Source organism: Microtus pennsylvanicus, chromosome 12 (genome assembly GCF_037038515.1).
Source record: "Microtus pennsylvanicus isolate mMicPen1 chromosome 12, mMicPen1.hap1, whole genome shotgun sequence".
Lineage (NCBI taxonomy): Eukaryota > Metazoa > Chordata > Mammalia > Rodentia > Cricetidae > Microtus > Microtus pennsylvanicus.
The window spans coordinates 72,409,324-72,433,075 of record NC_134590.1 but is presented as its reverse complement, the minus strand read 5'-3'; the positions used below and the strand labels follow the sequence as shown (position 1 = coordinate 72,433,075).

Genomic DNA, 23,752 nt, shown 5'->3' with positions numbered 1-23,752 from the left:
GTGCAGGAGCAGAGAAGCGGAGGTAGGATTTGGAATCGTAAGGAAAAGCTACGACAGTAGTTGCCTGTCACTCACAGAGACATACAGTTCAAGACCTCCGGGGGGGCTACCCGAAACTCAGGACAGAAATGTATCCTGTGCACACACACCTGGGATGAAGCTCATTTAATAAATGAGGCACAGAAAGAAGTTAAGGGTACCTAATTTGCAACAAAGCAGCCACTGTGTTAGCGCGAGGCTCTCTTGAATGAAAGAGCTGCTATGTTGTGACAGTCTGATAACTACCAAGCGGCTAACAGGCTGGTAGTGTATGCAGTGGGGAAACACTGTGGTAAGGGATGGTTCCTGTGCTGGGCGACACGGAGCAGGAAGGCCCAGATACCATCCCGTCATGCAGAATAAAATTTTTACCTATTTTTCATGTAATGTTTTCCGATTGCAGTTGACTGCAAGTAACTGAAACCTCAGAAAATGAAAAGGCAAGCAATGGGGCGCGACTATGGCTGACAATTCCTGAGTGATCATTTCGTACCACTGTTCAAGGCTACTGCTATGTGTTTATTGAATTTTCACAATGAAATTCTTATGGTGGTACTATCATTATCTTCATTTTTGCTTTTAGTTAGGAAAACAGGCGGAGGCGCCACCCCAAGTCCCCTCTCCCTCAGAGTTGCCTCAGTCCAGACTCTACTGGGGAGAAAGCCCCGCCAAATGATGACCCCTCTCCAGAGATGCTCAAGACCACACCCACCGGATATTTAAACTGCCTCCTAGTTTTCTGATCTTCCTTTCCCATCTCCTCTCTGGGGACCTGGAAAGCCATCCGGGAGCATTTGTATTCATTAAACCTGGGCTTTTTCTAATTCGGTTTGATTTGGTCTGATTTGGATTATTGCGTTGGCGGAAAGGCTTATTGGGGCACAGAAATTTTTCATTTAGTGCATAAGCAACTCATGTAGTGTGTTAGTGTACAGCCTGAGTCTGAGCAGGTCAGCCCTTAACCCTGAGCATCAACCCCGAAACCTGCCTCCCACCCCCCACTCCCACCAAACACACACGCACGCACACACATACACACATACACACGTACACACACACGCGCGCACACACACACGTACACACACGCACTCACACACACACTTACACACTTACACACACGCACGCACGCGCACACACATACACACATACACCTTCCCACTAACAGAACAGGAAGCAGGTAATGACAGTAATATTCCTCCACTATAGCCCAGTCACCGTGTGTAGAAGGCACACAACTGAAATACATTTACCAGGATGTTTCGCACTTGTTGTTGCTATAATTTAAATCTTATCTTATGCACTATAGGCTCCCAAGCACTCATGACTGAAATGTTCACCCAAACAATAACTCTGAAATGGGGGCTGGGCCGTCTGTACCTGTGTGTTGTCCTTAGGGGAGAACACTGGAGGTAGGAAAATCCTGATCAAGCAGGTTGTCCCTGGAAACCAGCTACCGCCTAACACAACCATAGTCAGCTTAAACCGAGTTTGACAAAGAAGCTCGGCTAAATCTACTGGGCGGATATTGCTAGTATCTAATCAGATTCGTCTCCTTCCACCCTTGGTATCTGATGGAGCGTGCTACCCCTCCCGGCCCCAAAACTAACTCCCACGTTCTCAGTAATTTTTCTTGCCCACTGGTTTTTACCAGCTGCTGTCATGATTGTCCCTGGTTGTTACTTGGTTGGAGTTAGAGATACCTGGGAAATTGGGAAAGCCCATTTCTTGGTTCTTCTGAAAAGGCATTACCAGAAAACCTTAGACAAGATCCGTGAACTGAGGGAGACTCGCTTTGAGTCTGAGCAGCACCAATGGGCTGGGTTAGATGAATCGAAAGGCAGAAGAAAGGCGGAAGGAGGAAGCTCCACTGCCTTCTCCCAGCAGGCATAGACTTTTGCAGTTCCAGTCACCTGGGACATGGGACTCCAGCTTCTTCGGCCTCTCAGTAAGTCCCAGCACCCAATGACTCCCTGAAGTCCCTTCAGGGCCTTGACCTCTGACTGGGCCTGCATCATTGGTCTCTTCGTTCCCGAGTCTCCCTGGACTTAAGTGGCAACTGGTTTCTCCAATCCTCCCTCCAGCATGCTGACAGCCATTGTGGAAATAAACAGCCTCTGAGCATGTGAGTCAATCCAATAAACTCCCTTTTGTAGTTAGAAGTATATGTATATGGTGGGTTTCACTCCTCTGGAGAGCCCTGAGTAATCCCCTTTGGCTACAATTCCCCATCTGTCCCTGGTGTTTCAAAGTTGAGGTCAAACTCTTTCCCCTATGCAATACTCTTGAATAAAAAGTCTGTCTTCCCATTTTAAAAAAGTGTCTGATGAATCATTTCTAACGCATTTAACATCACAAAATCTGTCCAACCCCCCTCCCATCCCAGACAATGGGGAGCATGGGGAAGTGCTGGGAACATGACATGAAGGTCAGCCCCATTGCTAATCACAATGGATTTGACTCATCCCCAGTACTTATTCTGATGGAAAATCCATCTTCAATTACAAAGCTCTGGACTAAGGGAGGGATTTAGAAATGTATCCTTTGTTTAGCATTCAATTGTCTCTCACAAATTTAGGAACTATTCAGGAAAGACACATGTTACAATTGGGGATGATAGGATTCTAGGGAGGTTGTCCATCTTTCTTGTTTTGCAAATACATTTTGTTTTTTTTTTATTGTACATAAATTCCAGATGTTCGGATTCTCCTGCTTGCTAACTTGTATCTGAATCCTCAGTTAAGGTTCACTGTGCCTTGCTGAGCAAGTGCAGAGCTGGGGAACACAATCCCTCTGAGATTGAACAAGGCTATACTCTGTCTGGTATTTCAGCTCCTGTGATGTAAATACGAGTCCTCTTTTTTTTTCTTTTCTTTTCACGATCTATTTTGACGTCATCCTTTATGTTGTTACTGTTTTCCTTAGTGATTTCACTGTTTAAAATGACACTTCAAACGGACTGCCAAAGTGTCGGGATCCTCAGCCCTAGCAAGCTGCAGTAAGCCCCATGGAGAAAATGGCTATGGTAGCCAGCGTCATTCAGGTTGTTGTGGTGTTGGTGATAGTTGCCTGTGTATATGGCGTGGGTGATGCGAAGAAAGCGCCATTCTGAAAAGCAGGTTGTAGGCAAAGGTGCAGGTCCCCAGGACATGGGATGCCAGGAAAAAACATCTCTAACTTTGGCCAGGGCTATGCTGTCCTGGGCTCTGGGCTGAGCTCACACAGTGATCATGCCCTCACCCACTCCTCAGGGGCTGGCATTATTATCTTCATTTCAGCTGGTGACAGTGGGGATTGGGAGCCTCAAAGCTCTTTCTCATGATAACACAGGGTACAGGCAGAATGTGGGCCAGTGTTTGCCTTTAAACTCGGAAGGATCTGTGAATGTGTGCTTCTTGCATTTTACTGAAATAAAAATAAATAAAATGATGAAGGTGCTTGTGGGGTCTTCACTGAGTGTCTTGTGAGGTGTGGAATCAGCACTGTGCTGCCCTGGGTAGATCCGGTGGCCTGTCTGTCTCGTCTAGATGTGGAAGAAAGCAAGGGCTGCTGAGTGGTCTCTAGGATGTAGTCACAGCCCCCTGGACCTGCCCCTCCGGTTCAGAGACTGTAAAGTTTTGTGGGTTGATTTCTCTTCTCAGTTTTCAACATGGATTCGAGCGAATTCCGGAGGAGAGGGAAGGAGATGGTGGATTACATAGCTGACTATCTGGAAGGCATCGAGAGACGCCCAGTGTACCCTGATGTGGAGCCTGGCTACCTTCGGCCCCTGATCCCCACCGCTGCCCCCCAGGAACCAGAAGCATATGAAGACATAATCAAAGACATTGAGAAGATAATCATGCCAGGGGTGAGTATGTCTATGAGGTCAGAGGATGGCTGGGTTTATGCTAATATAGCACAACTGGAAGCTACAGTTCCGGTGTCATGAGGTCACCGAAGCAGATAGGTTAAAGAGAAATGCCTACCTTTTTTTTTTTCAGTCTCAACTAAGACAACTGAGATTTAGAGAAGTTAGGTGGTCCGTGAAGTTCTCGTGGGCTAGTCAATGATAGATCCAAATTACATGGGCTCCAAAGGCAGAGTGAGGGTTTTCTCCCAAGGCCCCCACAACTCAGTACTTGCTTCACCATACTTGGTTCCTAGTTATCCTATGAAGAAAAAAAAAAAGCTCCTGGTGGTTGATTGCAAATAGTTTAATTAATTATCCTAAATAAAGAAATAAAGGCACTTGTAGCATTCTTATGTCTGGACAAAGGTACTTTCATGTACCGAGGGAACATTTTCTTCAGTTTGGTTGGGCACGGGCCCGTGTCCACTGCTTTTGCCCAAGGCCACAGAATGGCTGAGCATCCCTGATAGAGAGGGATCAAAGGGCTGCAGCGAACCTCAGTGGTGTGTCTCCACAGCACTGCTTTACCCATCAAGCAATTTACCTAAAAGCCTATTCATTAACAGGATTCTGACCAAATGGGTCTGACCCTGATCACCAAATCACGTGTAAAGTCTGAGCTGGGTCTCTGCCCCCTTCCCCAGCACTTAGGTGGCTGCGGATCTAAGGGGAAAATGAGAAACAAACACGTGATCTGCAGGGCGGGGGGGGGGGGGGGGGGGAAGGGAGCTGAGATAGCAGGTACTCACTCTTGTTTTCAGACAGAAGATGGAGGCTCTGGGGAGGCAGCTGGTCTTCAGCCTCAGCGCCTCTGTTCCAGAACACCTCTCACAGCCCCTGTCAAGTTTCGTCTTCAGGAGATTTCCCCTGCCATTTGTTCTCTGAGTAAAATTAAAAAATTCTGACTCTGGCCTACAAGTTGAACAAATAAGCTAAGCCAGTCAGCACAAAGCCCGTGCAAGGAGGTACAGTCAAATGTCAGGCCACGGGGGAATACAGGAGCGTGGTGCTGGAAAAATGTGCAGCTATAGGGGTCTGCGCACTATAGGAGTGTTTACTGGGCAGAGCAAGAGTGCTCTGGGCTTAGCTCCCCGGGTAACAGTTTCAGGCAGCCTGGTGCTAGCTCTGTGGCTGACCCGCAGCTACATGAAAATTCTGAGTTGTGCAGAGCCGGTGTGGGACTATCCAGTCCGCTTGCTCTGGCTAGTCATAGAGAGCAAGGCAGAGGAGAGTCCTTCCAGTCAAGAATCACCCTGGCCTTCCCAGGCCCTGGGTAGTGAGGAAAGAGAGCCACAGGCCGTGTGGAGCCCTCCAGGTACCTGGAAGAGACTGAGGCCCTGGGCTCCAGCTGTGCCCCCTGGCCCCATACATTTGTACAGTCTTTGGCCTCTTCCTCTGCTGGCCCCTTGCAAGTTCCACGTTCTCAAGGCATTTCCGTGAAGACAAGCACGTTACCACTACAGATGTTTTGGTTTTTATCTGAACATTCTTTTTTTCCCCCCTCTCTCTCTTTCTTTTTTCTTTCTAAAGCCTCATGGGCCCCATTCCTGCTCGGCTGAACACATCACTCAGCCTGTGAAGTTCTCCAGAGCCTCTGAGACTCGCTGTCAGCCTCTCCCTCCCTCCCTTCCTCCCTCCCCCTTCCTGTTCTTGCTAACCCTGATTTTCTTTCACTCTCACTTTTTTTTTTTATCCCCCTCTGGCTCTGTCCCACGCCCAGGCCTGGAGACAGGCATGTAATGCGTCTTACTGGAATCTTCCAGTTTTTAATGAGCTATCCTGGTTGGTTATCTTTATAATCATAATCGGGGTTCCTCGTGCCACATATTGGCCGGTAAATGTCTAATATGCGGTTTTACTGAGAAAAGACATGTTTACGTCTTTGCAAAAACTATGGAGAATGGCAACGCGTAGTCAGCTCTCTGACCCCGTGACAGCTGAGACGACAAACACACAGGGACAAGGTCCATTTTCGCTTATAGCTTTGGGAGTTCAACCAGGACTCGTTGGTCTTATAGCTTTTAGCCTGTGGTGAGCCAGGGCATCGTGGCAGAAGCACAGGGCAGAGGAAATCTACTCGCCTCATGGCTGGAAAGCAACCCACAGAAAGAGGAAGGGACCACCAGATGGGGACTTCCAGTCTCCTTTGAGGGCTCATCACCAAAGACCTAAAGGCCTCTCACTACCTCCCGATAGTGCCACCTTAGCACTCTTTGGGGACTCTTGAGAGTTGGACCCTAGCCAGATGTTATAAGAAAACACGTGGACTAGTTGACGTCAACATTTCTCAAGACCCAGAGATTGGACTCAGATGAGGGCTTTATAGGTTATCGCGAGCAGCTCTGTACCCTCCAGTGGTAAGGAGCTAGCTCCCTGGTCTTCTCCTCTTCCTCCTCTCCCACCACCACACTTAGCCTGTTCCTCCCAATAGCTCCTCCTGCTCCTAACATCCAAGGCTCCTCGCATCCTGCAGACCCTTCCTTTCATCTTTACTTCAATGTTTACACGGAGCGATTTGAGCTCCCAGCTTCTATAGCGACAGGATCTCAGCCCCTCCTGTTCTCAGGGATCGTCTTTCCTTAGACCCTGGTGAAGAATGAGTGCTTGTTTTATGTCTCTGCCCCCAGTTCACTTTGTGAAATCTCTTCCCCAGGACAGGCACATCCTTTAAAAAAAAATAAATCTATCATTTTAAAGAATGTCAGCCTAAGACTGTGCATAACGGCCTCATCACAGGAGTCTGGTGATAACGGAGGGTAGTTTCCATGTGGCTGTTTCTTACAGAAACCATACTGATTTCAGAGATCCTAAGGCTCAGCAGAGTTTTGTTTTATAATCAGTGAACAAGAAGAATTTACGTGACTGGAATCTGGAGGAGAAAGCTAGAGATGGTCTCGCTGCCTAACAATGCAGAAAGAAACCCAGTTTCTGGATTTGGGGAATCAGGAAGAAACCCTTTCTCCAGAATCTTTGGTTCAGAACTGTATAAGCCTTTTGAACTTTGGAGAGAGTACTATTTCTTTAGTCAGCGACAAATCGGAACAACAACTTTCAATGTTCCAAAGTTACACATTTTTGGTTAAAGTTTGGGGTGGGGTGGAAGTGTTAGAACTTTTCAAACAAATACAATGTCATTGCCCCCCATAGATTCAGGAATGGTTAGCTATGGTCAGTCTGATCTTTTCTTAGAAGGTCCCAAATTCCATCACAAGAGCCCTGGTCTCATGACCTAAGTCCCTCACCAAGGCTTCCTAATACTGTCGTTTGGGGCTGGCGATAAGGTTGTAGCATGTACATTGAAGGGGAAGATTCCACCCACAAAGCAATCCGGGTCTGTGTGTCCTCACCACTGCCCTGGTTTCCATCATCCCTGGGATTCCCAGGAACACCACATCAGTGCATCTCCTCCCTGCTCAACCTGAGCTTTTCCTCTGCCCCTTATCCAGGCTTGGCATAGAGCAACTGTTTGCTCCCTCTGGACTAGAGGAAGCGGGAGAGGCAGTGGCCATTATGGGAGACAAAGGTAGCAGCTTCGCTTAAGGGTGCTGGTTTACCAGTGAGAAGGGACCACATTGAAGAAATCCTTTTTTTTTTTTTACAAAAAAAAAGAGGGGCATTAAAAACAAAAAGATAAATAAATAAAAAATAAACAAAAGCAACTGAATTTGCTAGAGCCATTTTGGGAAAGCCAAGCTTTTTACTCCAGGATCTCAGATGTCTGGTTGCAGCACTTTCTCTGCCTAGCGCACCCAGCAAGAACCAGAAGCAGTATTGCTATCATTCCTGCCTCGAGACTTCATGTGGTATGACAGTTGATATCTTGTGAAGACAGCATCCTCATCTTGGCTAGCAAAAATAGTTAAGCGCAAAACAGGGCTCTGTCCACTACCGTGGCGATGAGGCCAAGCTGGGAAGTGTGGGACGTTTACATTTGATAAGCTTTGTCCAAGTTGTCTTCTGTGTGCATCCTCGGGTACAACCTGACTCCTCTGGCCCAGAGTAACTGTTCCACCTCCCCACAGGTAACACACTGGCACAGCCCCTATTTCTTCGCTTACTTCCCCACGGCTAGCTCGTACCCAGCCATGCTTGCAGACATGCTGTGTGGGGCTATCGGCTGCATTGGCTTCTCCTGGGTGAGTATTGCCAAGACCCTGTGGTGGGGTCTGTGCTTGCATGGGGAGGTGATCCCTTTATAAACGGGACAGAAACGGGTGGCTCTGTCTGTCGCCTGTAAGCAGCAGGGCCATGTTGCAGAGAGTAGAGTCTGGGCCCCCAGGAGGGAGTTTCTAAGGGAAGAGAAATTCTGAAGGGGAAGTGGGAAAGGGAAGAAGGAGAAGGAAGAGAAAGAGAGAGAGGAAGAGAGGGTGGGAGGAGAAGAAAAGGGAGGGGAGGAAAGAAAAGAGAAAAGAGAAGAGAAGAGGAAGGGAGGGGAAGAGAAAAAGGGAAGGGAAGGGAAGGGAAGGGAAGGGAAGGGAAGAGAAGAGAAGAGAAGAGAAGAGAAGAGAAGAGAAGAGAAGAGAAGAGAAGAGAAGAGAAGAGATTCCGCACAGGGCTGTTTTGGGGTTTTTTTTTTTTATAAGCACTTGATTTTGATCCAAGGTTTCTGCAGCCCAAAGCTGGATCTTCATTCCCCTAAGACCAGCAAATTTCTATGTATGCTGAAGTCTGAGAATGCTACCACCTCTGTTTCATTCCATCTGTCCCCCACCAGGCTACTGCCCAGCCTATCTGATGGGCAAGCAGGCAGGGCAAAAGTGTCTGGAAATAGGCTTAGGGCTGCCTGCAGGCCCGTCAGCCCTCCCTGTGTGAGGTCTCGCCCTACATGGAGCAAAGACTTAGAAAGTTCCCTACGCTGAAGGTATCCGGCCTAGGTCTTCCAGCTCTCTGTGTCCCAGCTGTGTGCTTCTGGACAGATTCAAAGCAGATGCCATTGACTCTTAGGTTCTGGGGCTCCTCACATTATGAAGAGTTCCCCAAAGCCTAGAACTATCTTTGACTCTCTAGTGGTAGAGTGTCCCCCTGATGTGTGTATCGGAGCCCACTCATATTGACTAGTGTTGACTGAGGACTTGGGATGTAGGAAGGAAGGGCAACTCATGGTTCTCAGCAGCCAGCAGAGTCCAACTGAGCCGGCTGCTTCACCACATGGCACCTGCTTTCCTTCAAGCTGGGCTCCTAGGAGTGGAGCAAGTGGGAGTCTCGGCTTATGGAAAGAGTTACGAAGGCCTCCCTCTCATCATCACTCTTCTGTCAGGCAACTGGTGCCTCCTTCTCCTAGGGACAGGCCTGGCCTAGGCTGAGGGTACCCTTTGCTTGAAATTAGATGCTGTAGCGGCAGGTTTCGCTGATCGTTCTGCTGCTTCTGCATGTCTGTCTGGAGACCCAGCAACAACCTCTGATTTATCTGCCCCTCCGGAGTGGGCTCGTATGCTTTGAACAAGGAAATGCCTGCCTCCCTGTCTCCGAAGTTGTATTATTTAATGGCTGTGGTTCATAACGGGAAATGCCTGGAGTTCAGATTATCCTGGCTGCAGTAGAACCCCACCAGGATGGGGATGACCATCTGACCAGCAGCGAGAAAGTCCTCAATTCTTTTAGTCATCCGTGTGTCGTAATGCCAGAATTATGCCACGACTCTGGTCACCACGTTGTGCTCCTCAGGTACAGACCCAAATGAAAGTGGAGACTCATTTCATTTTTGCCTGGACCTAAGAGTACAGCATCACCTCCTGTGTGCAATGAGAGGCCAGAGGCCAGACACCAAGTCACTGAGGAATTAAAAGACTACATAAGACAAGTAGCTTGTCTGGTGTTACCTAGCAGATGAAAGTAGCCGATGCCTGTTTCCTTGGCTCAATCCTGCATGCTACAATTCACTCGTAGCCATAGGGGAAGGTCTACAAATAGACCTTGCTGGATTCTATTATAGATCAAGCTCACAGTGCACAGCAGGCAGGCATGGTGGAGTGAGGTTCACGAGGGTGCTAATCTCCTTGCGCCAATCTGGATGAAAGAAGCTAAGTCTGAGACTGAGTTCAGGCACTTGAGGTCCATCTGAGTTTGGGAGATTTTAATCTGGGATTCAGTCAGAGTTGACCCCAAATTCCTTAGTATCTGGGACCTTGCTTGCTTCAGCATTGGTTCTTAAAGAATCATGGCTGTGTGTGTGGTGGAGATGGGGAGGTTGATGTAGCCAAGAACTGTTCTCAGCTTACGCCCTGAGACCTTCTGTCATGGAGAGGGGATGGGGATAGTGAGGTAAGTCAGAAGGGGCCCGGAGAGAGCTACCCACCATGGCTCCCTGTGTCATATCTGGAAGGAGTTGAGGAAGAGCAGAGAAATCTCCTCCTTGTAAAGTTCTCTCAGTGCTGCCAGGCCCAGGCCCTGCTTCCAGGCCTCTTGGCAGAGCTAACCCCCAAGGCTCCTTCAGATCTCTGGGAAATGAGAACACAGCATTGTCTCAATCCATTTGCTGAGGGAGAACAAAATACCGTAGACCGAATCCTTTATAAACATTAGAAGTCTACTTGAGGGTGTGAAGAACATGCTACTGGCATCTGGCAGCGAAGCCTGCCGTGTGATTGCAGCCAGCGGCAGGCTTCCATGAAACAGACAAGAATTTGGGTGAACATCCTCTTTTCCATCTAGTCCACTCCTGAGATGACCCGTTTTCCCGTTTTCCATCAGTTCATGACCAAGGAGCCACGCAGGCTGGTTGACCCGTAACATCCCCCACCTCTCAATACACTTGGAGAGGGCTCAGGTTTCAACAAAGGAATGTGGGAAGACGTGCTCAAAAGAAAAAAAAAAAACGGCGACCAAGGGATTAATTCCCCCTACCAAGAGTAAATTTGGGGGGACAAAAACAAAAGTGAAATTTTTGTCAAATTGATCAAGTAAAAGTTAGCAAAGAAACAATGCTCTCCCGTGTCACCGTTTTGTGCAGAGGCCAGCTGCCCCGTGGCGGCGTAGGGCCTCACTTTCCCCCACCCCCACCGCAGGCTGCAAGCCCAGCGTGCACAGAGCTGGAGACAGTGATGATGGATTGGCTGGGGAAGATGCTGGAGTTGCCAGAGGCCTTTTTGGCTGGAGGAGCTGGTGAAGGGGGAGGAGTGATCCAGGTAAGACGGGGAAAGTGGGGAAGGCGGCCTTCTGGGCTTGTGGGCGCCACAAAGGACCTCAGCTGCAAACAGAAACCAGTGCCCCTGCTGCTGCTAGCTGTGCCCTTAGCTTTCTTCCAGAGAACAGGAAAGCTGGGACACCCTGGTCTGCAAGGACTTGATGGGAATCTGGATTTAGATCCTGGTGTGGCTTTCCACAAGCTGTGGGCGAGCACTTATCTCCACAGGCCCTTCTGGTAGATAAATCAGTGACTACCACATAGGCAGCGAATATTTTTGTTGGGCTATCCACGGCCCGGGCCACCACGCCTAAGCACTCTCCAGACACACTGACTCCTCCTAGCACTGTGAATTAGGTGCTCTATTTTACGACTGAGGAAAAAGAGGCACCGGACAACTGATACCTTACCCCCCCCACACACAACATTCTAGCAGGGAGATTATAGACCTTATGTCTGTGTATTCCAGAGCCTAAAATCTTGCTGTCACCATCGGATCCTGTCTTTACCACGAGTGACAGCTGTAGCCGTGCTTCCCCGTCTGTATGTGCTACTTGGCTGTATGTGCCGTTTGTCTGCGAGCCAGCAGCTTACCTAAGTCTCTAGCTATGTTTATGCATACATTTAATTCATTCTCCATATTCACGCAAACAACTGTAAGGCTTACATGAGGGCGCACAACAGATGCAAATGACAGCCGTGGTGAATTTTCCATTCCGCCAGGATCTTCAGAGTGAATGATTGGAATTTATGCTCTCCCTCCTTCCCCCCTACCACCCTTTTTGAAACAGGGTCTGACTGTGTAGCCCTGGCCTGGATCTCACTATGTAGAGCAGGCTGGTCTTGATCCACCTGCTCTGTCTCCCAAGGGCCGGTATTAAAAGAATGTACCACCATGCCCCAGCAAATGTGAGCTTTTTTTTAAAAAAAAAAAAAAACCATTCAGAGTAACACAATGAGCTACATTAACTCATCACTGCCCCTTATGTATTTTTCTCATGTCAAGTTCATGGTTGTAATGCTGAGAAAGGATTCTTAAGTTTAGAAAGAAGGATTTAGATGTATATATTGTTTTCTCTGAAGCTCCCAGTATAAGGTCAAGCAGTGATGGCTCCACGTATTTTATGGGTGAGAACCGTGGGGCCGACAGGAGAATGTCTTTGTGGAAGATCACATGCCTAGTGTGTCCAAACTAAATAGAAAGCAAGGCCCTCGATTTCTAGTCCTGAGACTCTTCAATAAGACCCCGCGTTTTAACCTTCCAACATATGACCTTTTCCTTAAGGATGCTACGCATAGCTTAGTGGCTTCAAGCACATTTATTTTCCTATGGCTCTGTAAGTCTGACTTAGGTTTTAATGAGCTAAAATCGAGATTGTCATCTTAGAAGCCCAAGGGGAAAATCCATTTCCCCACCTCCTCAAGTTCTCTAAAGCCCGCCGGAATTCCTTGGCCTGTGACTCCTATCTCCATCTCCAGAAGCAGCTGTGTTCCATCTCACTGACCTTTCTTCCCCTGTCCTGTTCTGACTGCAGATGTGAAACCGGGTCTCCACTTTTAAGGACCCGTGTGATAGGATTGGGTCCACTCCGATAATCCAAGATAATCTTTCCAAGTCAGGGTTCTTAATGTTAATCACATCAGCAGAGTCCCTTTTCCCCTTGAAAGGTAAACAAGCTCACTGCCTGGGAAAGGGGCCTGGTTTCTTGGTGGTGGGAGATGAGGTCTGTGTTGTGTTGCACGCTGTCTGCGGAAGAGCTCTGAAAGGGTTCCTAGCCTTTGCGGCCGGCCAGGCAGGAGAGAGTCAAACTCAGCAGGGCTCGGGGGCGGGGTGGGGGTGGGGGAGGGGGGAGAAGGGGAGTGGGCTGGGAAATGTAAATTCTCCTTCTTTCGGTGCAGAGATCTGTGGGCAGGCCAGCAGTACTATGGCGGCTCAAACCACTTTCCACTCCTTGATTAGGTTACTTGGCCATAGCTGAGTCCCTGCAAGTAGGGACTGAAGTACTAGAGTCGGGTGGGCTGGGACTGCCGGCAATACCAACAGCTGAGGGGTTCAGGTAGGAGAATCAGGAGTTCCTCGTCACCCTCAGGGAGTTCACACCAGCTTGGTCCAACGTGAGACCCTATCTAAAAGCATTCTACTAAATGTTCATATATGCCGTCCTGTAACAGAAACACAAACGAAGACTGTGGGCCAGACTAAAAATGGCGACAGGCATGTTCTAGAGAAGTCCCACTATCATTTCTGAGGACCGTTTTCTTCTTTTCAGAGGTTGTGCCGCGCAGCCAAACCTCCTTGGCTAAAAGGCCTTGTACAGGTTTTGCTGCCGCTTGAGAAGGGGCTACCACACAAGTCCCCCGAAATGCAATCAGAGCCATTTCCACTAGGTGAAACCCCGGCGACTTCACCAGGCTCCCATGCTGAAATCCTGGTTTTCCAGGGATAGATACACTTGCTGTCCTTGACAAGGACAATCAAGTCAGAGTGTCCAGAGAAGAGACAGCCGGTCAGGGCTGCCGAGGCCAGCAGAGCTGTCTGCAGAGGCAGGGCCTGGAATTCTGGCTGATTTATTTCTGGGCAAGTATCTCATTCTTCACAGTCGGCCTGACCCCAGAGCAAGCTCTCCCTGTAGCTCCACACTCGGCTGAGAGCTTAGCATTTGGTAAGCCCTCCTCATGACCGAGCTTTCTGTCTACCTGGGGCAGTCCCTCTGCCCTGTTAGTGAGTAGGCCACCTCCACGCTTCTCAGGAGCTTAAATTTCCAGACTCAGTACCTTTTCTACCTTTTCCATAATCTCTCGCTCCCTCTCTCTTTAAATAGTTCCCCCTCCCTTTTTTGGCCATTTTCTCCTCTATATTTTCAATAATTGCTCATGGTTTTCTGTGTATCTCTGTAATTTTCCACATTGCCAATTTACTATCTTCAATGTCAGTTTTGATTACACTTTTTCACTTTTAAAAATTATTGTGCCCTCTGTATTTATGGATAATGGGCACTCGCTGGAGAAATGGGAAAATGCAGCAACAATTTTAGAGTATAATTCTCTCTAGGTCTTATCCAGTATCTTTATATTTGTGAGTTATATAAATCGAGATGATACGATACATACACGTTTTCTGCACAATGTTTTATTTTGTTATATCTTCACCGTTTAAATATTTAGTTTATCATTATTAATTACTATTATTATTATTACTACCATTGTGTGTGTGCATGTTGGGTGTGTCTGGATACTCATGCCATGACTCTCATGGGAAGGTCAGAGGACAACGTTGTGAAGTCAGTTTTTCCTTCCACCTTCATAAGGGGTCACCAGGCTTGCAGGGCAGCCTAGCCATCTCACAGGCCCTCAGACATTTAAAACCAAGATATTTCTTTCCCTTTATTTTGGTTTTCAAGACAGAATTTCTATGTGTAGCCCTGATTGTTCTGGAACTCTCTCTCTGTAGACCAGACAGGCCTCAAACTCACAGAGATCCATCTGACTCTCCTCCATCTGCCTCTGTTTCCCTAGTGCTGGGATTAAAGGTGTGTGCTGCTACCGCCACCCGGCTAAAACTTTCTAAAAACTTTATCTTAATTTGCATTTTAAGTTAGAAAATGAAGCAATGGGCTTCATTATGGCATTTCCATACACGTGGTATTATACTTTATTTTTATCCACCCCCTTTCTCCAACACCTATCCCTTCTTATTCCTCTCATTCTGGTCCCCTTCTTGACCAAATATTTTTTGAGAATAATATTACTGTACAATTTTTTATGATGTGTCACGATTTATGTAAATACTACCTAAGATATTCATGTCACATTGCACTCTTCAGTCTTGTAAGATTTCGGAGGACAGTCTTTAGGATAAGGGGCAACAGTCTTCCAAGACCATCAGCTTCCTTCATGTGACACATCTGTCATTCACCAAGACCAGAACATTTCGGGGTCGCTTGTCATACGGCGAAGCCAATTTAATTTTTTTGAGTCTTTAGTATCCAAAGATGGATCTTCTAGTTTGGTCCTTCTCAAAGGATTTTACAAGTAGCTAAGTATATTGAATGACCACAACAAACCTGTGTTTACTCTATTTATTATGCTTTATATAATCAATTTTTATCCTCAAAATACTTACAAGGATTCATTGCATTATCAGCCATAGTTTTCATAGCAAAAAAGAAAAAAAAAACAGAGGCAGAAACTAATCAAAGACAGTGTGTAAAAGGTGATTCGGAGTGTTAATGCCAACTTGCCCAGGCTCTTTGCTTATGACATTGTGTGGAGGTTTGAATGTTACCGTGGGTTAAACCATCTTTAAAGACAATCTCATTTGTAGAAGTTCCAGCCTTAGGTTAGGACTAATTCTGGCATCTCTCAGACCAGGCTTCAACAAAGCCCTTGTGAGTTCAACCCACTTAGTTTGGGTTGGGGAGGGGGAAAAGCAGACTTCCTTGTGTTTGCTGCTGGGAGCTGGCCCTTTTCAGCTCGAGAGGTTGATTGTCTGTAATTTGTGTAGCCTTAAAGAGCCGGAGCCCAGTGACAACCCGCGAGGCAGCCTGCCTTATCGATCCCCTCAGAGCTGTAATCACAGCTTAGCATTGGCGCAGCAGTGGGTGTCTGAGCCCAAGGCACACCATCATTGTGAGGCCGGACAAATGAGACCTGCAAAATGGGTCTCTTAATTGGGTTTGAAAGCTCTCGTGGAAGAAAAGCTGCCAATTTCTTACCCTGTGTGAGATGACATTTGTAAAACCTGGAAGATGAAAGGACCTTTCGGCTCAGGCCATCAGCAGCCTCGAGCATCCACTCTCCCAAAAGGTCCCTCCTACCTCAGAGCAGGCTCGCCATGGCAACCTTTGTCTGCCTGAAGCAAAGGCATCAGCGAGCCACACAAAGACGCAGGGGAAAGTGGTTCCAGGTAAAGGAGGCAGCGAGTGTGTGGGCTTAGCTGGATGCAGCTCAGGTCTGTTCAGTTCCCCACTTCTCCGCCACGAAGCGCAATGTTCAGCCACTACTTTCTTAACAAAGAACAATTGCTCTCTCTTTCTTCCCTCAGCCAATCCCCACTTGCAGAAAGAGACAGAGCCACTCACCTTGATGTTCAAGTGTGCCCGAAACCGATCTGTAATGGCACGTTGAGGTTCAGTGCTCAAGATAATCTCAATAATTCAAAGATTATTTTTTTCCACTGGACTTCGTTGCTGTTTCTTTTTTTTTTTCTTTTCTTTTTTTTTCTTTTTTTTTTTTTTTCGAGACAGGGTTTCTCTGTGGTTTTGGAGCCTGTCCTGGAACTAGCTCTTGTAGACCAGGCTGGTCTCGAACTCACAGAGATCCGCTGCCTCTGCCTCCCAAGGGCTGGGATTAAAGGCGTGCGCCACCACCGCCCGGCTTCGTTGCTGTTTCTTAAATCATTTTTTTTTTTTGTTGACAAAATAAAGAATTTTCTCTCAGAATGTGGACAGTGCCCACTGAACTCATAGTGAGCTTGGCTTGCCTTGATGTGGCATGGCCACTCAGAATCATTCATTACAAAAGAAGTCCAGGGCTCTGAAGAGAGGATGGAATTTTTTTCTACCCCCCCCCCCCCAGACAGGGTCTCACAATGTAGCTCTGGCTGTTCTGGAACTCACTATGTAGACCAGTCTGCCCTTGAACACACAGAGATCTGCTTGCCTCTGCTTCCTTAGTGCTGACATTAAAGGCGTGTGCCACTACTTCCAGGTTTTTCTTTTTTACCCTCTTTAAAAAAATTTTTTTCTTAAAAATATTTACTTTTCAGGACTGGAGAGATAGCTCAGTGGTTAAGAGCACTGATTATTCTTCCAGAGGACCAGGGTTCAATTCCCAGCACCCACATGGAGCTCGATACTACCTGTAATTCCAGCTCCAGGGGACCTGACAGCCCCATAGCAAAACACTAATGCACATAAGATAAATAAATTTTAAAATATATATAGAGAGATTTACTTTTATTTTTTTGTTGTTTGTTTTTTGAGACAGGGTTTCTCTGTGGCTTTGGAGCCTGTCCTGGAACTAGCTCTTCTAGACCAGGCTGGCCTCGAACTCACAGAGATCCGCCTGCCTCTGCTCCCCGAGTGCTGGGATTAAAGGTGTGCACCACCACCGCCTGGCGAGAGATTTACTTTTCATTTTCCATACCAACCCCAGTTCCTCTTCCTTCCCCAACACCCCCATAGCAAAACATTAATGCACATAAGATAAATAAATTTTAAAATATATCTAGAGAGATTTACTTTTCATTTTCCATACCAATCCCAGTTCCCCTTACTTCCTGCCTCCTCACCTCCCCCACTTCCCACCCCCCATCCACTTCTCAGAAGGGTTCTACCCACTTTCTTTGAAAAACAAAATGTGGCCAGAGGGACAGAGATAAGCAGGACTGGGATGCACAGGAGAAGGGGGAGATGCTGCTTCTGCCTTCAGAAGCTTGAATTTCCTGAAATAGCTGCCAGTCTGGTCAGCCAGGCCTCTTTGACATGGTCCGAGACTGTGCAAAACAACCCCTTGTGAAAGTACAGCCTGAAGGGGATGTGTGAGTCACTCAGATGCTGGGTGAAGACCGTGGTCTATCTGTTTATTTGAACTCATGCGTTACCGCTGCAGAAATAGGAACGCACGTATCTAGCTGGAAAACCTACCCCATTCCTCAGGGAACAGGAGTCGATTCAGAAGAGAACGTAAAAACAGTGGCTGGGAGATCAAAGTGGGAGATCATGATTGATGAAGGAGAAAAAATATTAATAAGAAAAAATTTCATTTCTGCACAATCCACTGTGCTGTACATTTATCTGGAAAATTCCATGCTCTTATAAACTTTCAGAATCAGCAAAAATATGATGGGTTTCCCCCCGGGATTTGTCTACCGAGGAAGCTGAGCACAAATGCTGGGAGGTACCGGGAAAGACCAAATGGAGCTACGCTTTTAGCCATCCCTAACTCGAGCTGCAGGTCCAGGGAATGCTACAGAAACCCACCCAAAGATGGAAAACTTTAAAAAGAGGATTATTTTACAAATTAAACGGGTAACACGACGGGCACTGACTATTTCTCTCGATCACTCTCAGGCTCGAAAGAGGAATTGCGTACAATTCCTTTTTACTTTGCTGAGCTAGGTGGTTGAGATTTCGTGCGGTGGCTCACTAGGCCTGCCGCAACAAAGCGCAGAGCAAAGACGGCTGAAACAACACATCCCTTGCCTCCGAGTCCTGGAAGCTGAAGGCCGAGACCAGAGTGACAGCGGGATTGTTTTCCTAAAGTTCAGTTTTGAGTTTTTTGTTAACTAGCTTCTCACTTCAGTCTTCTTGTGGCCTTACCCCTGTGTACATCATGTCTGCTGGCTAGTTTTTATTCTCAGAACAGCAGTCGGATTAGATTAGGGTCTACCCAAAAAATTCAATTATTACTTTAAAGGTCCCCTCTGTCCCTCCCTCCTTCCTTACTTCCTCTTATCTTCCTTGCTTTCAGCCTTCTTTTCTTACGGGTATTTTTGAGACAATCTCATACTGTAGCTTTAGCTGGAACCCAAGTTAGCCTTGAACTCACAGTTATCCCCGGACTTCAGGCTTGTTAGTGTTAAGACTACATGTGTATACATCATGTCGTGTAGACCATGGCTGGCTTTAAAGATCTTATTTCTCTAAATACAGTACATTCTGAGATGCTGAGGCCTAGGGCCTCAATATGTCGAGTGCAGGAAGTGAGCGAGCACAACCCAGCCTGTTCCATGAAGGATTGGGAGAAACTGTCCAAGTCCACCTCCGTGTGTCAAGGAAAATGCATTCCTATGTTATAAGCAAATACAAATTGTTCCGTCCACATGCATAGGAACACAGAGCAGGGATTGGGCAGGGTGCCCTGGATCAGTCTCTTCCTCTGATGGAAGTGGAGACAGTGTGTCCCAGACCAGGCCTAAAGAGCCCATGAGAGAACACCTGCAGAGTCTTGTATATGCTACAGGATCAGAATGTTAGCTCGCTGGGACATAATATGGATAAAGCAATGTCAAACTAATTACAAGAGCTAAACCAGCCCCTGCAGATGTGAGATGCAAAAACGAGTGAATTTTGCAATTTCTGGCTCAGATTTTAAAGGAAACTATGGACACAATAATATGTCTTCCAACAGTTTAGACAGAGGTTCTTGTGCAGAGTTTCCAATTTCATTTGACCTTTCTCTCTTGGATTCAGGGAAGTGCCAGCGAAGCCACCTTGGTGGCCCTACTGGCTGCTCGAACCAAAGTGACCCGCCAGCTGCAGGCAGCCTCCCCAGAGTTGACACAAGCTGCTATCATGGAAAAACTGGTCGCTTACACGTCTGATCAGGTGAGTGTGCTGGGGTGGGCATTGGCCCAACACTCCCTTACCCCCCGACCCCGGGGCTGAATCCAAGGAACAGTTAGCATCATGTCAAATCCAAGAGCAGTTCCCCGGGGATCAGGAGGGGTGAAACTTCTTATTCTATCGTGGGAGCTTGATAGATCCAGTCAGAAATAAAGTACACATGTGGCGAGCCCGCACAACTGGCTGCGGACCATCTCTGCAGTGTGGAATTGCACTGTGCCCCTGTGGCCTGCCTTTAAAGCTCCGCTGTGGAAAAATTGGAAGTGAGGCTCTAACCTGATGCCAAATCCCAGCTTTGTAAATCATGTACATTCTCAAAGCCTATTTTTTTTTCTATTAGCAAAAGGGATAAAAGCACCGTGCTTGCTGTGACCACTCAGTCCAACTTGTGGCTTGAGAGGACTGACTTGGAGTTCATTATCATGCTCATAAAATCCTACAGACAGAAATGTAGTAGTTTTAGCTCACTTATTTTATTTTCTTGACTTTTTGATTAACTATTTTATATTGTTCCTTTTCCTTCATTTTATTTTAGTTTAGATTTTATTTATGTATTATGTATACAACATTCTGCTTCCATGTATGCCTGAAGGTCAGAAGAAGGCACCAGATCTCATAACAGATGGTTGTGAGCCATCATATGGTTGCTGGGAACTAAACTCAGGACCTCTGGAAGAGCAGTCAGTGTTCTTAACCTCTGAGCCATCTCTCCAACCCATTTTTCTTCATTTTAACCTTGCTAGTTGTTGGTTTTTTTTTTTATTGTTGTTTGTTTCCTTTTTCAAGGCAGAGTTTCTCTGTGTAGCCCTGACTGTCCTGGAACTCACTCTGTAGTTCAGGCTGGCCTCAGACTCAGAGATCTGCCTGTCTCTGCCTCCTAAGTGCTGGGATTAAAGACGTGTGCCACCAGTGCCCTGCACATTCATCATACAGACCTGCCACCTTTGATGTGCAGATTGCTACATATTTAAATCTACATATATTTAAAATCACACAAAAGAATGAAAAACTTAGTCAATAGAGAGCCAACACTTCCTCTTGGGAGTATTTGATTCATTAGATTGAAAAGCAAGACTCTAGGACGGAAGCCAGTACAGAAAAGAGTTGACTTCATAAAGCAGGAGGAGAAGAAACCAACTCTGCCACCTTCATGGGGCATCAAGAGCCCGGGTCAGGTGCTCTGCATGCTCAAGAGCCATGGGAACACACCCTCAGACTCAGCTCTACTTATTTTCCTTGCAGGCACACTCCTCTGTAGAAAGAGCTGGATTAATTGGTGGAGTAAAGTTAAAAGCAATCCCTTCGGATGGCAACTTTTCCATGAGAGCTTCTGCCCTTCGGGAGGCCCTGGAGCAAGACAAAGCTGCTGGCCTGATTCCATTCTTTGTAAGTTCAATGCTTGTTGGATATGGCACTGTGGGATCGGATCCTCTGGCTTTTGCGTGGGTCTAGGGTAGAGTTCAAGGCATGCGTGAGTGCGTGCGTGCGTGTGTGTGTGTGTGTGTGTGTGTGTGTGCGTGTGTGTGTGTGTGTGTACATGCGCATGTGTGTTCTGGGAAGAGGTAGTCATTGTCTTCACTTGTTGCAGTGATTGACTGACAAATGGCCCTTCTTGGGCCAGGCATTTGAACACTTGGTCCCCATTTGGTGACATGGAGTTTAGTTGGTGCAGCCTTTCACTAGGAGTGAGCTGTGAGAAAAAAAGCCTTACACCATTTCCAGTTCATCTCTGCCTCTTGCTTGAGGTTCAAGCTGTGAATTCTTGCCTTCCTGCCCCTGCCGCTATGCCTGTTGCATGCTGTCAAACTGATATTTTGGACTCTAGCCTTTTGCAACAGTGAGCTCAAATCAACTCTTCCTTCTCCCCCTTGGTCATGGTGCTCGATCACAGCAACAGAAAGTAACTAAGATACACGGCTACCTACAGGTAACTACCTACAACTCCTCACACTCCAAAGGATGCCCTGAAGCTTACAGTCACGCAGTCAACCACGGTCAAAATCAGTGGGCCACATGACAAAGTCAAACAATGTTGAAAGTAAGGAAGAGACTTCTAAGGGGGAATGTCAGAGGGAGAAAGGAGATTGGAGGGAATGGGGCTTGGAAGTAACCAGAATGTGTTATATACATTCATGAAATTGTCAAAGAATAAAATTAATTCGATTACATTTAAAAGATAACCACTTGAGGCTTTATTGCCTGGGTTTGTTGCTCTCAGCTGATACTAAGAAGGTTCCTTTGTGGGAGGCTTGTGAGCAAACAGGGAATTACGCTTCCGATGTAAAATATCAATACCTAGTCAAATGGCAGGCTGGCTCTTCTGTGCCTAGATATGCATTCTAGCGGGGTTGCACCTGGAGTTTGAGAATTGTTGTGTTTTTGACGTAGCCACAGCGCTATGCTCTGCCTGGGACTAATATGTCATGTTTGAAGCCATTGGAGTGTCATGGCTTTGGCTCTATGGATATTGTCTGGCTACAGAGTGTTACCAGGGGAGCTTCAGGAATGCAGGCTCCAGGATCATTTTGGAAGCGCGTCTGTTGGTAGAACCAGGCATAGGTCATATTTAATAGCAATTCTAGTGTGCATCTGGGTTTCAGGAGGTTATTCAGAAACCCCTTTTCCCTTTTAGTTTCCAGTGCCGGGGAAGGAACCCAGGGTTTCTTAGAGTCGCCTTAACTCCTCGTTTAGGGTGCCTACATCCAAACCTTATTATTATGATTTTTAGTAAGCGTATAAAATAGGCTGCCTTCCATGTGGATTTTTAAAACACCCTCCGTGTGAAGTGATGCGTCCCCAAGCCTGTGCTTCACACCACACCCCCGTCTCTCTCCCCATGTAATCCCCCTGTCTCATTAGGCTCCTGTCCACCTCACACCGCCTGTGTTCTGCTATCCTCTTAGCCTTAAGCTCTTTATTTCTCCCTTGTCCCCCACAGCAGGCCCTTCCTACTACCCTGGCTTCTCTAAGGGCTCCAAGGTAAACACGCAAATCTGAAGATGGCTGCTAGGATCCAAACACGGGAGAGAAAATGTGGCTGTAATCTTTCTGGGTCTGGGTTACCTGACTCCATCCACACGCTTGCAAATTTCCTTTTTCCTTAAATTGGAACGAAACTCTGCCGTGTGTAAAAACCGCATCTTCGTTAGCCTTTGGTGAACGGAGAGGCGGCGCATCCCATTTGCTAGCCATCGTGAGGAAGGCGGCGGGCGACGGAAACGGAGGAGCAATTGTGTCTGGAGTAGGATGTAGAGCCCTGTGGGCCGATGCCCTGGAATGACGTAGCTGGGTCACGAGGCAGTTCTACTTGCTTTCTGAGAAACGTCATACTGATTCCCATGTCCCAACGGTGCCAGTTTGTATCCCCACTAACAGCTGAGTCGTGTTCCCCTTTTCTCACAGCCTCAGAAGTGTCTTTTGTCATTTATTGATTTAGGCCATTGGGACCGGGTAAGGTGAAATACCCAAACAGTTTTAATTTGCATTTCCCTGATGGCTTAGGATATTTCTTAGCCGTGTGAATTTCTTTATTTGAGAACTCTCTCCCGTGTTTAGCCCGCTTTTAATTGGGTTGTTTATTTTTTCGATGTTTCGGTTTATTAGCCCCTTATACATCCTAGGCACTGATCCTCGGTCAGATGCATAGCTGGCAAAGATTTTCTCATATTCTCTATGCTGCTCCTTCCCTCGATGTCCGTTGCAGCATAGAATCTTTAATTTCATGCTCTATATAGCTTGTCAGTTGTTGGCCTCATTTTCTATACAGTCAGCATCCCTGAGAAGTCCATGTCTCTGAATCTAGATCCTGAACTATGCTTCTTATTGTTCCCTTTAGATGTTTTCAGTACAGCGTTGAGGTCTTTGGTGCCTTGAGAATTGATCTTTTTGCAGGGTATAAAATAAAGATCGAATTTCTAGGTAAGATGACACCTACAATCACCTGATTTTGGCAAAGATTAAATAGACAAAACCCCCATGAAGGCTGGAGAGATGGCTCAGAGGTTAAGAGCACTGGCTGCTCTTCCAGAGGTCCTGAGTTCAATTCCCAGCAACCACATGGTGGCTCTCAGCCATCTAATTTGAGATCTGGTGCCCTTTTCTGCTGTGCAGGCATATATGCTGACAGAACACCGTACACATAATAAATAAATCTTAAAAAAAAGACAAGCCAGGCGGTGGTGGCGCACGCCTTTAGAAATCCCAGCACTCGGGAGGCAGAGGAGGGCGGATCTCTGTGAGTTCGAGGCCAGCCTGGTCTACAAGAGCTAGTTCCAGGACAGGAACCAAAAGCTATGGAGAAACCCTGTCTTGGAAAAAAAAAAAGACAAAATCACACTGAAAAAAAAAAAAAAG

The 23,752-nt window shown here is 47.0% G+C and overlaps 1 protein-coding gene across 4 annotated transcripts in view; it reads left to right on the top strand.

The window, feature by feature from the left end:
• Ddc (dopa decarboxylase) overlaps positions 1-23,752 on the top strand; it is an 88,013-nt gene that overhangs the window by 15,290 nt on the left and 48,971 nt on the right. For all 4 annotated transcript variants that reach the window (XM_075944356.1, XM_075944354.1, XM_075944355.1 and 1 more), the window contains 5 exons: positions 3,678-3,886; positions 7,951-8,064; positions 10,933-11,052; positions 19,247-19,381; positions 20,642-20,785. In XM_075944356.1, the coding sequence (XP_075800471.1) occupies positions 3,686-3,886; positions 7,951-8,064; positions 10,933-11,052; positions 19,247-19,381; positions 20,642-20,785 (714 nt within the window). In that variant the 5' untranslated portion in view covers positions 3,678-3,685. The remainder of the gene's footprint in view (positions 1-3,677; positions 3,887-7,950; positions 8,065-10,932; positions 11,053-19,246; positions 19,382-20,641; positions 20,786-23,752) is intronic.